At 45.1% G+C, this 11,509-nt stretch overlaps 1 protein-coding gene across 2 annotated transcripts in view; it reads left to right on the top strand.

Moving 5' to 3' along the window:
* Nucleotides 1-10,057: 10,057 nt before the first annotated feature.
* Nucleotides 10,058-11,509, top strand: part of LOC126237411 (hexamerin-like) — a 67,986-nt gene continuing 66,534 nt past the window's right edge. Inside the window, exon 1 of one of the 2 annotated variants that reach the window (XM_049947520.1) lies at nucleotides 10,058-10,308. In XM_049947520.1, coding sequence (XP_049803477.1) covers nucleotides 10,233-10,308 — 76 coding nt within the window. In that variant the 5' untranslated portion in view covers nucleotides 10,058-10,232. The remainder of the gene's footprint in view (nucleotides 10,309-11,509) is intronic. The other variant, XM_049947519.1, reaches the window with a different exon arrangement.

Raw genomic sequence — 11,509 nt, 5'->3', positions numbered from 1 at the left:
GTACAGCAACCGCATAAAGATTACAGGGTGTTTCAAAAAGGACTTCACAACTAGGAAAATCCATATAAATTAATATATAGTACCTGCAGAGGTGATTGTAGTGTCAATTTGTAGGGAAATATATCAAGATCTTTCTCGTGTGGTTGGCTAGTGCCGAATCGCTCCATAAGGAGCCCGAGCGGCAGCTGCGTTAAAGATGGTTGCCTTCACTGGACCCGAGTGTGCTAACGTAATTTCCGCACCAAGTACGCTAAATATCCTCCTAGTAGGCCTATAATTTATAAGTGTCATAAGTGTTCAGTAGAAACAGGGTGCTCGTTTAGACATGGGAAATCATCAGGTCGTCCAAGCACATCTGACGACGACGTTGAGCGAGTGAGACAACGTTTTGTCAACAGCCCTACATAATCGAGGCGGCGTACATCTCGCGAACTGCAAATCCCACATACGACTGTATGATGTGTGTTGAGAAACCATTTGCATTTGAAACCGTACAGGTTGACGATCGTACAAGCAACAAAAGACAATGATAAAATTGCTCGCAAGAACTTATGTGTGGATAAGTTAAATCTATTGCATGAGGATGAACATTTCTTGGGCGCCGGCCGCGGTGGCCGTGCGGTTCTAGGCGCTGCAGTCCGGAACCGCGGGACTGCTACGGTCGCAGGTTCAAATCCTGCCTCGGGCATGGATGTGTGTGATGTCTTTAGGTTAGTTAGGTTTAAGTAGTTCTAAGTTCTAGGGGACTGATGACCTAAGATGTTAAGTCCCATAGTGTTCAGAGCCATTTGAACCATATCTTGGGCAAAATCATTTTTTGTGACGAGTCGACTTTTCACTTAAGTGGTAAGGTTAACACACATAACTGTTGGATATGGGGCAGTGAAAATCCACATAAAATGTAGCGACATGTTCGTGATAGCCCTAAACTGAACGTTTTTTATGTATTGAACCACGGCAAAGTGTACTGCTCCCATTTTTCCGTGAGATAACCAGCAACGGGATAGTGCACCTGGATATGTTGCAACAAAGTTTTATACCACAGATCGATGAGGATGACCAAGAACGAAATGTTTACTTCATTCAAGTTGGTCCACCATCTCACTACCTGGCGGACGCCCGGGTTTTCTCAGTGACCGCTTTCAAGGTCAGTGGATTGGCCGTGATGCTCCAAAAGCATGACGCAGACCTGACACCACACGAATTTTTTTTTTAATAAAGATTCACCAAGGATATCATGTTTGTACCACCTGTGCCGACTTCTCTGTCTGACCTTACGGCAAGAATTTAACGCCGCAACTGAGCAAATTACACCTGCAATGTTACAGCGAGTTTGGGAAGAAATTGACTTCCGACGGTATGTGTGCATGCTAACCAACGGATGCCACATACATTATCTTTAGCTTAAGGTAAGAAAACTTGATGTCTTTCCCTACAAAATAACATTAAACCCAGCTCTTTGTCTTCTTTTAATAAATTTATATGAATTTTTAAAGCTGTACATCCCTTTTTGAAACACCCTGTATTTTGAAGAAAGACAGTCTTGGTTGCTAAAATTATTGTTTAATGACACGTTCTGCGTGATGATCACCTAAAAAGGCGAAACGCGTCACTAAACAATAATTTTGGCAAAATTTTTTATTTTCTTCAAAATAAAAAAAAAGCAACCCAGTCTGCTGTTTCTCAAAAGCGTATGAGGTAAATTTGTGCAAAAAAAAAGACTAAGTTTGCTGGTTTTGAAAAGTGTATGAGGAAAATTTCTGCGAGTAGAAAAGAAGACGGACAGAATGATTTAAACAAAGAGCCTTCGATACCTCCAATACTGACCAGGGGCAAAGTGAGGTTGATTATATAACAACTGTAGACAGACGAGCTGTTCTAAGCGGCGTGACACGGGTATCTCCTACGGATTCTGCAAACCATGCAGGCCCCGTCTGGCCGTGAGTTGGGGCACGCTGACCAGACCGTTCGTTATCTTCAGTTCTCTGAACTGGCGACCCCGCCACTGCAGCCGGCTACACACGTGCCGATTTCACTAACGGGCCACATTCGTAAAGTCCACGACTTTTCCCCTGGATTCCACGTACAGAGCTTTTTAGTTGCCACTCGTATAATAAAATAATGGACAGATGATCACATCAAAAAGCTTATACAACTGTAACGAGAAATGTCTTACTTATTGAAACTGAGACATGAACACATTACAAGAAGAAAAAGTAAAAAAAAAAAAAAAACAGTGTACAAAGAGATGATTAAAACATTTCTACGCAGTATTCCAATTGTGGGCCAAAGTGGAACAAAGTGTAAGCTACAAAATCTGAAATGAAGTTTCAGAAAAGAAATTCTTCGTTTGCGTTGACATATTGTCCGTAACTCCTATACGCTTCTTGAAGGTTTTTTACATCAATCTCTGCAACTACAAGGAAGTGCGTATTTTTGTCAGCAAACGCGTTTCGTTTCACTGAAATAAATCATCATCAGCGGTCTGCAATGTAACATATTCACAATTTGGCTTGCTATCTAGATTTAAGAACAGTTCGTTCCAAAAGACGTTGATTTTACTTTTGTTTTTTATGTTCGAAGTTTGGTTCAGATGGCTCTAAGCACTATGGAACTTTTAACATCTGAGGTCATCAGTCCCCTAGACTTAGAACTACTTAAACCTAACTAACCTAAGGACGTCACACACAGCCATGACGGAGGCAGGATTCGAACCTGCAACCGTAGCAGCAGCGCGGCCCCCAAATAGCTCTCATCGCGAAACGCCACTTTCCTGCACTTTTTTGAGGCGTTCCCTCATTTGGCACTGTTGTCTTCCATCTTGTGTGAAACACGTCATGTTTCTCATCAGTTACTGTACTTTAGAAAGCAGATAGAGTTCCCTGATGTGAGCGAAAATCGAATATAAAAATATTGTAAGTAAAAACCAACATCTTTTCTAACGAACTGTTTTTAGATCTAGAAAGCAAGCCAAATTTAATTACATATCACTACAGACCACTGACCACGTTTTATGGCAATAAAGCGAAATGCATATCTTCTTGTAGTTGTCAAGATAGATATCGAATACGATAACTGTGGCCGGCCGCTGTGGCCGAGCGGTTCTAGGCGCTTCAGTCTGCAACCGCGCTGCTGCTACTGTCGCAGGTTCGAATCCTGCTTCGGGCAAGGATTTGTGTGATGTCCTTAGTTAGGTTTAAGTAATTCTAAGTATAGGGGAGTAATGACCTCAGATGTTGAGACCCATAGTGCTTGGAGCCATTTGATTTGAACCATAACAGTGTTAGGTCCATCTTTTTCAGGTGTTACGAATTAATATTGTCTACCTAGAATCAAGAGTGCTCTATTCCTATCACATCAAACCCTGAAGATTCTCAAGGAATGTTCACTATTCCGAATCAGATCCATATGTCTCGAATATTGCCTTTCGGCAAACCATTTTTTAACCTTTTTCACGTGATGAGTGTAAACCGTACAAACCACCGGCGAATGCCAGCGTTTGCTTTCTACTATCGCCCACACTAACTTCCTGTCGACGATATAAACTATTTTTAAAAGCCAAAAATGTAGTACAATAAATGCCCAGAAACTGCCTCACAATTACTACGGAACGGAGACATTGTTAGACGGGAGTAATCAAAGGCCATGATGGACGACATGAAACACAGTACACATCTAACAGAGATGGAGTGGTGCACTAATAACCAAAAATGGTACAGATTTGACAAGGTGAGAAAGCAGGATAACAGACATAAATAATGTATGTATTTGACACAGGTCGGCCTCCCAATATAGAGGTCGACATCGGACGAATAGTAAGGAATATGCCCTCCTCGGCTATTAATGGACATTTTGCACCTTTTATCGATACTGGCAACCAACTGTTGAGGAGTCTATGGAGACAGTGTCCCGTTCCTCTCTCAAACCTGTTTTCAGTTCTTCCACGGTTCGACGAGAGGGAGTTGGTTGAGAAACACGTCTTCCAAGAGTATCCCAAGCTTGCTCTCTGCAGTTTAGCTCCGGAGGGTACCCAGGTCATTCAACACGCTCGATATCTTCACTTTCCAGTGTGTCCGACACCTCAGTGGTCCTATGTGGGCAGGCATCGTCACACGTAAAGAGAAGCTCGGCTCCTACCACACCCCTAAAGAGACGGACATGTTACAGAACAACCTCCCTGCAATACCACTGTGCTTTACCGCTACGCAGTGCAAAGACAGGCAGTGATGTTCGGCCACTGAGTGTAATTCCTGCCACACCATGACGCCCAGGCCATGTCGATGACTTTATGAACATTCTGTATTGTGTAACGTGTTCCCCCCTCTCTCCACACAACCTGGTGGCCAGAACCACTTGCTACAGTGAAGCGGAATTCGTCGGAGAAGTCAGTCGGGACCGCTACTGCCGACCCCAACCCAACCAACATTCTCTCTACACCAACGAACTCTTTCTTGACGATGGCGCTGTTGAAGTTGGTTGCATTTAACAGGCTCCAGAGCTTACAGACCAGACTGATTTAATCGCCGGGCAAAGGTTCTGGCAGAAACACGTGTACAATTAGCGGTTGCAAGGTCTGCAGCGATTTGCCTAGGAGTGAGATTGTTCCTTTTCTCAGTTAGGGCTACGAATCGATCATCTTGCGTTGTAGTGGTCCGTCAGTGACCACCAGTATGCTTTGGCATAGCATTTCCACCTTCAGCGGTCCTTTACTAATCGTGGGATGACACTTTTGGACGCACACTTTACTATGCCAACAGTAGTGACAAGTTGACCTCCTCCGAGGTGTCTCGAATACGATCATAAACACTCGTATGGAGCCTTGCAGACTTGTTGCCGTACCAAACAGAATCTTGTACTAATCGATTTCACAAAACCTTTGTCGAATATCGTATTGCATGAACGGTCGAAAGCATTCAGAACGCCCGGGCAGAGGTTTCGCTGTACTTAACACGTCCCGCCCTCTACATTTACTTTTACTATCATTGGCCGGGTTTATCGGCAATTCAGTTATATTGTTGTTTATTTTGGTAGTACTGTCGTTTTACGTTGATGACGCAAGCTTTGTTTATTTGTTGTTATATCTTTGCAATTTTCAAGCTGCTAGGTTAGTTTCGTTATCTCTGCCTTGCTGTTAATCATGGCTGCTCCGCAATTTGCACCAAAGAAGAGCAACGTTCAATGATCCGTCTTTTGTGGTCGGAAGGCATATCAGGGCCGAAATTCATGGAATACTTTCGATACAATACGGGAACAGTGATATGCCATAACGGAGTGTCTACGAATGGATAGAAATATTCCGAAATGGTCGCACAACAGTTACGCACGATGAAGGAGCCGGACGACCGTTTACCGACACAAACGAAGAAACCATTGAGTGTTTACGTGAAATGATTCTATTGGACAGACGATTAACTACTGACGAAGTGGCACATCTTCTGTAAATTAGTCACGGTTCTGCCTACGAAATCATCCACAACAGACTTGGGCTTCATAAATTTTCTGCAAGATGGGTCCCAAAACAAATCACACAGTTGCATAAAACAAACTCACTTGGACAACTGCAAAAAACATTTGGATCGCTATGGTAACGAAGGGGACAACTTCTTAGACAGGTTCATTACTGGTGACGAAACATGGATCCACCATTACGAGCCGGAGAGTAAACGGCAGGGTATGGAATGGAAACATCCAAATTCGCCGTGCAAGAAAAAGTTCAAGACCCAACCATCCGCACGAAAACTGATGCTTAAGGTTGCTTGGGACGCACAAGGTCTAGTACTGCAACATTCTGGGCAAAGGGGCACAACAATAAACAGTGTACGTTACAGTGAGATGCTTACTGCCAGGTTAAAGCCTGCAATTCGAAGCAAACACCGAGGATTGCTGTCAAAAAGTGTTGTGTTGTTGCGCGACAATGCCCGTCCGCATATTGCTGCCCACACTCCTGAAACGCTTCACAAACTCTAATTTTAGGTACTGGATCATGCTTCATGTAGTCCCGATCTTGCCCCTTCTGACTATCACTTGTTTGAGCCACTCAAACAGGCATTACGGAGCCGTCGATTTGCCTCTGACGAAGCACTCAAGGAAGCGGTGCATACCTGGTTCGTAGCTCAACCAAGAACCTTCTTTTATGAGAGCATCAGGAAGCTTTTTCTACGATGGACCAAGTGCGTTGAAACGCAAGAAGACTATGTCGAAAAATGATGCTCTTATAAGTTTCCTATTTGATTACAATAAAAAAAAGTGGTTCAAATGGCTCTGAGCACTATGGGACTCAACTGCTGTGATCATCAGTACCCTAGAACTTAGAACTACTTAAACCTAACTAAGCTAAGGACATCACACACACCCATGCCCGAGGCAGGATTCGAACCTGCGACCGTAGTAGCAGCGCGGCCCGGACTGGAGCGCCTAGAATCGCGCGGCCACCGCGACCGGCGATTACAATAAAATTTTATAACTACTTTGCGGATAATAATTGACTTACCCTCGCATAACCAAGCGGAAATATAGGAAAAGAGGGGCGAAGCCTTATCTGAATGAAAAATTACGGCTTATTACAAGAAATTACTTACACTGAGAAGCCAAAATATTATGACCACTGCCCTCCGCGACGTTGAATGCCACCAGGTGGCGTTGCGGGCAGGTGACGCGGAAACCAAAGTACTTAAGCGGAGCAGACACTGACGGGGGATAACCCTAGCGAACATATGGGCTGCAAATAGAAAAATCCATTGAGATAAGAGACTTTGACAAAGGACAGTTTATTATTACGCTGAGCCTGTGCACGAGTATCTGGAAAACAGTGAAGCTGATTGAATGTTCACGTGCTACTCTCTTGAACATCTATGAAAAGAGATAGAATGACAGTGAAACTACCACTACGCGCTGAACAGTAGGATGGCAACGACTCTTCAGAGAATGTGGCGTTCGGAAGCTTGTCTGCTCTGCACAGTAGGACAGATGGTGATCTGCGGTATCTCTGCTGAAAAAGCGCAGTGCTGGTACACGCACAAGTGTTTCGGAACACACCGTCCATCGTACATTGTTGAACACGGAGCTCCGCAGCAGACCACCCCTATGCGTTCACATGCTGACGCAACATCGGCAGTTACATACGCAGTGGGCACGGGAACATCGGTGCTCGAGCGTAGATCAATTAACGTGTCGGCTCTTCGGGTGAATCAGAATTTTGTAACACTAGGTCGTTGGTCGTCTCCGTGAACCCAGTAATCGAGCTGAACGGCGTCTCGACGCGCCACAGATGCAGGTTAAAGGGAGCAATAGTATGCTATGGGAGACATTCTCCTGCGCTTGCGTGGGGCCTGTGGTAGTAATCGAAGATACGCTGACAACTGAGCACCACCTGCAACCCTTCATGGGTGATGTCTTCCGCGACGGCTATGTCATGTCAGCAGTACAATTGTCCGTGTCTCGGAGCCAGAACCGTGCTACAGTGGATTGAGGAGCATTATAGTGAACCCATGTTGGTGCCTAGGTGACCAAATTCGCCCGACGTAAATCCCATGTCGGGCGCCATCGCATCGTATGCAAATCAGCGGCCTGTTATTTAAGCGAATTACCGGGTGATCAAAAAGTCAGTATAAATTTTAAAACTTAATAAACCACGGAATAATGTAGATAGAGAGGTAAAAATTGACACACATGCTTATAACGACATGGGTTTTTATTACAATAACAAAAAAACGAAGTTCACAAAATGTCCGACAAATGGCGCTGGACGGCAAATCGTCAGTGACAGAGCATGACAATCGTGTTACAGAATCTGATCATCCCCATCCTGGATGATAAACACCTGCTGGAATGTACGATGTTTATGCAGGATGGTGCTCCACCCCACATAGCTAGACGCGTGAAAGATCTCTTGCGCGCGTCGTTTGGTGATGATCGTGTGCTCAGCCGCCACTTTCGTCGTGCTTGGCCTCCCAGGTCCCCAGACCTCAGTCAGTGCGATTATTGGCTTTGGGGTTACCTGAAGTGGCTAGTGTATCGTGATCGACCGACATCTCTTGGGATGCTGAAAGACAACATCCGACGCCAATGCCTCACCATAACTCCAGATATGCTTTACAGTGCTGTTCACAACATTATTCCTCGACTACCGCTATTGTTGAGGAATGATGGTGGACATGTTGAGCATTTCCTGTAAAGAACATCACCTTTGCTTTGTGTTACTTTGTTATGCTAATTCAAATGGTTCAAATGGCTCTGAGCACTATGGGACTTAACTTCTAAGGTCATCAGTCCCGTAGAACTCAGAACTACTTAAACCTAACTAACCTAAGGACATCACACACATCCATGCGCGAGGCAGGATTCGAACCTGCGACCGTAGCGGTCGCGCGGTTCCAGACTGTAGCTTCTAGAACCGCTCGGCCACCCCGGCTGGCTGTTATGCCAATTATTGCTATTCTGATCAGATGAAGCGCCATCTTTCGGACATCTTTTTGAACTTTTTTTCGGTTCTAATAAAACCCCGTGTCATTCCAAGCATGTGTGTCAATTTGTATCTCTCTATCTACATTATTCCGCGATTTATTCAGTTTTCAAATTTATACTGACTTTTTGATCACCCGGTATATCTAATGCCAGATACCTCTACAAAACTACCACCAAACCGTCGGATCCCTGATACGCAGAATCAATTATATATTTCGTTCCAAAGATGGACAGACAAGGTATTAAGCAGGTGCTCATAATGTTTGGCTTATAGTGTATTGCGCAAACGTGTCCTCTACCATCTTGCTCTAACAGTCACAGACACATGAACGAAGCAAGAACCAGGTCAGAGAGATAGGAGAGACGTCAAATAACATCAGTTGATTCGACTTAAACAATCCTATCCCCCCCCCCCCCCGGCCACATCACGACTAGCCTGTTGCGGATACCTAGCAAACATGTTTACAAACCACTGTAGCACGGGAATGGTACGTTTCCCGACATGCTTTCCTATTCAAAATATTATGTACTCATTCACGTTTGCCGGCCAGAGTGGCCACGCGGTTATAGGCGCTACAGTCTGGAACAGCGTGACCGCTACGGTTGCGGGTTCGAATCCTACCTCGGGCATGGATGTGTGTGATGTCCTTATGTTAGTTAGGTTTAAGTAGTTCTAAGTCCTAAGGGACTGATGACCTCAGAAGCTAAGTCCCATAGTGCTCAGAGCCATTAGAATCATTCACGTTTGTAACGGGTATTTCCGAACGCGTGAAGGAGACATATTACACAATCATTATTACCTAAAACGTGTTCTTGAACAAATTTCGAAACTCGCGGAGACAAACGTGCCCTGCTCTCCTCTCGTCTTCCCTCGCCGTCAACTTCCCGCGAAGAGGAGGGCCATGGTTGTCAATCTGCTGTACACTGTTGTATGCTTCGGCGTTAGGCGGCTTCAGTGAGGCGGACCGAGCGACAAACTGGTCAGCGCTGTATTTTCATATCATAACTGCCTATCATATCATAACTGCCTACTATCAGAATTGCGGCCAAAATTTTAGCGAGCGGTCGATTTTTATCGCCGATATTTTACGATAGTGCTTTCTTCTCCTTAAAATTTGTTAAGACTAAGCAAATCTACGAAGAGCAAAAATAGTTGATCTTAATTGTTTGAGCAGCTGAGAAATATTCTTTTTACAGTTGTAATTTTCATCGACATGTTCACATGAGCTTTTAAAGCAGTCTGCCTTGTTGTCACACTCATGTCCAAGTGCTGCATCTTTAGACAGTATGATTTTATTTGTTGTAAAAACAGAAGTATAGAGCTTTTGCTCAAAATTAAGAGTCACTACATTTTTAGAGAATCACACAAGAATTCTTTGAAGACCGTCATTAACAATGTCTTATGTATTATGATAATTATCATAACACTAGAATTGAATGCAAAAAGTTACAATTCTGCTTGTCTTTGCGTCAGGATTCTACTGTAACCTTGTTAAAGTCTGTGAGATAGGAACTGGATGATCGTTTTGGGATTTTAACCCCGCTCCTCTGAGAAGCCAGTCTGTGACCTGACCACTGGGCTACCACGAGCGATAGCAGGGGGCAGGGAACCGTTACATAAGCCGCATCTGCGGGAGTTTTACCGTGGGCAGGTCGCGGGGTCGCTGCCTCCCCCACCAAGTGCGCAGATACGCCAGCTAATCGCACACCTCATCCGCTATAAGAAGCCCGCCCGCCGGCACACAATTCGTACTTCCTCTGCGAGCAACATGAGGACTGCGACCGTTGTCGTCCTGTCACTGTTGGCAGCCCTTGCGGCCGCCGCGGTTGTACCGCACAGCGAGGGTAAGTCAGTCGCTCCTCCTACCACTATTACTTATTCTCAGTGACTTTAACCATGACAGCCGACGTCTGGATAGCCAGAAGTCGGTAAAACTCAGTTGATGTCAGCCCGCTAATACTCTTGAGTCCAGATGGTGCCAACATTGGCGAGCTAAAATACAGTAGCCATGTGAACTGTAGGCGTTACGAGGCGATTGTCGTGCCAAACCAGTCAGCACATGTGTAATGTCAGCACTGCGTGATTGTAGCGCGAGTTGTTCCCCCGCACTGCCTGTCCACCCTCGGCTTCAAACGTGCTGGAAATCGGTGGGTGGAGCTTGCTTTCTCCGTTCCCCACTTCGCCCTACGAATTCTTTCGGGTCGTTGTGAGCAGACTATACTTTCGCCATACTGAGTCACTCTGCTACTTGTTCACAGCCTCTACGTAAGTGGTGAACCGACACCTGCGTAAGAGGTAGAGAGTTTAGTACTACGCAGATGTAGGTACTGGTTGACTCAATTTGGCGAAAATCAATCCTTCATGGCCGGTTTTGTATTACCTATTATAGAGAGGTTTCCTGGTGCTATTCTGAGAGCGTGTGTTTGAAAAAGAGGCGGGCAAAATATTACTTCGTGCCACACATGTATCGCAAAGGACCACTACGAGAAAAAGAGAGCATAGCCAAGACGGACGGTATTGACGATGGCCCCTGAAGTACCCTGCGCTACATACACACTGCATTAGGTAGCTTGCAGAGAACGCATGTAGACGAATACTGGACCTCTCAGTGTGAGGAACAGGACAGTATGGCAAGCTACATCCGCATCTACATGTCTAGTCTCAGTCCACACTGAAGAGCCGCGCAGAGGGTTATTTTGAACCATTCCACTCTCTAACAGCGCTTGGAAAAAATTAACATCTAAATCTTTCCGTAGGAGCTCTGATTTCTCTCATTTTATTACGATGATCATATCTCCCTACACAAGGTAGTCAGCAATAATCTATTTTCGCCTTCATAGGAAAAAATGAAATGAGCGTATGTCATAGTTAGCCGGAGAAGTTAGGCCGCCAAATGCAAGTCTTATTGCAGTTGACACCACGTTGGGTGACTGGTCTGCCGACGATGAGAATGAAATGACGATGAGGACAACACAACACCCAGTCGACGAGCGGAGAAATTCCCCATCCTGGACGGGAATTGAACCCGGGCCCGTTGCATGGGAG

The sequence above is a fragment of the Schistocerca nitens genome, chromosome 2 (genome assembly GCF_023898315.1).
Source record: "Schistocerca nitens isolate TAMUIC-IGC-003100 chromosome 2, iqSchNite1.1, whole genome shotgun sequence".
NCBI classification, from domain to species: Eukaryota; Metazoa; Arthropoda; class Insecta; order Orthoptera; family Acrididae; genus Schistocerca; species Schistocerca nitens.
Note: the sequence above shows the minus strand (reverse complement) of the source record. Positions and strands in the feature narration are given on the sequence as shown.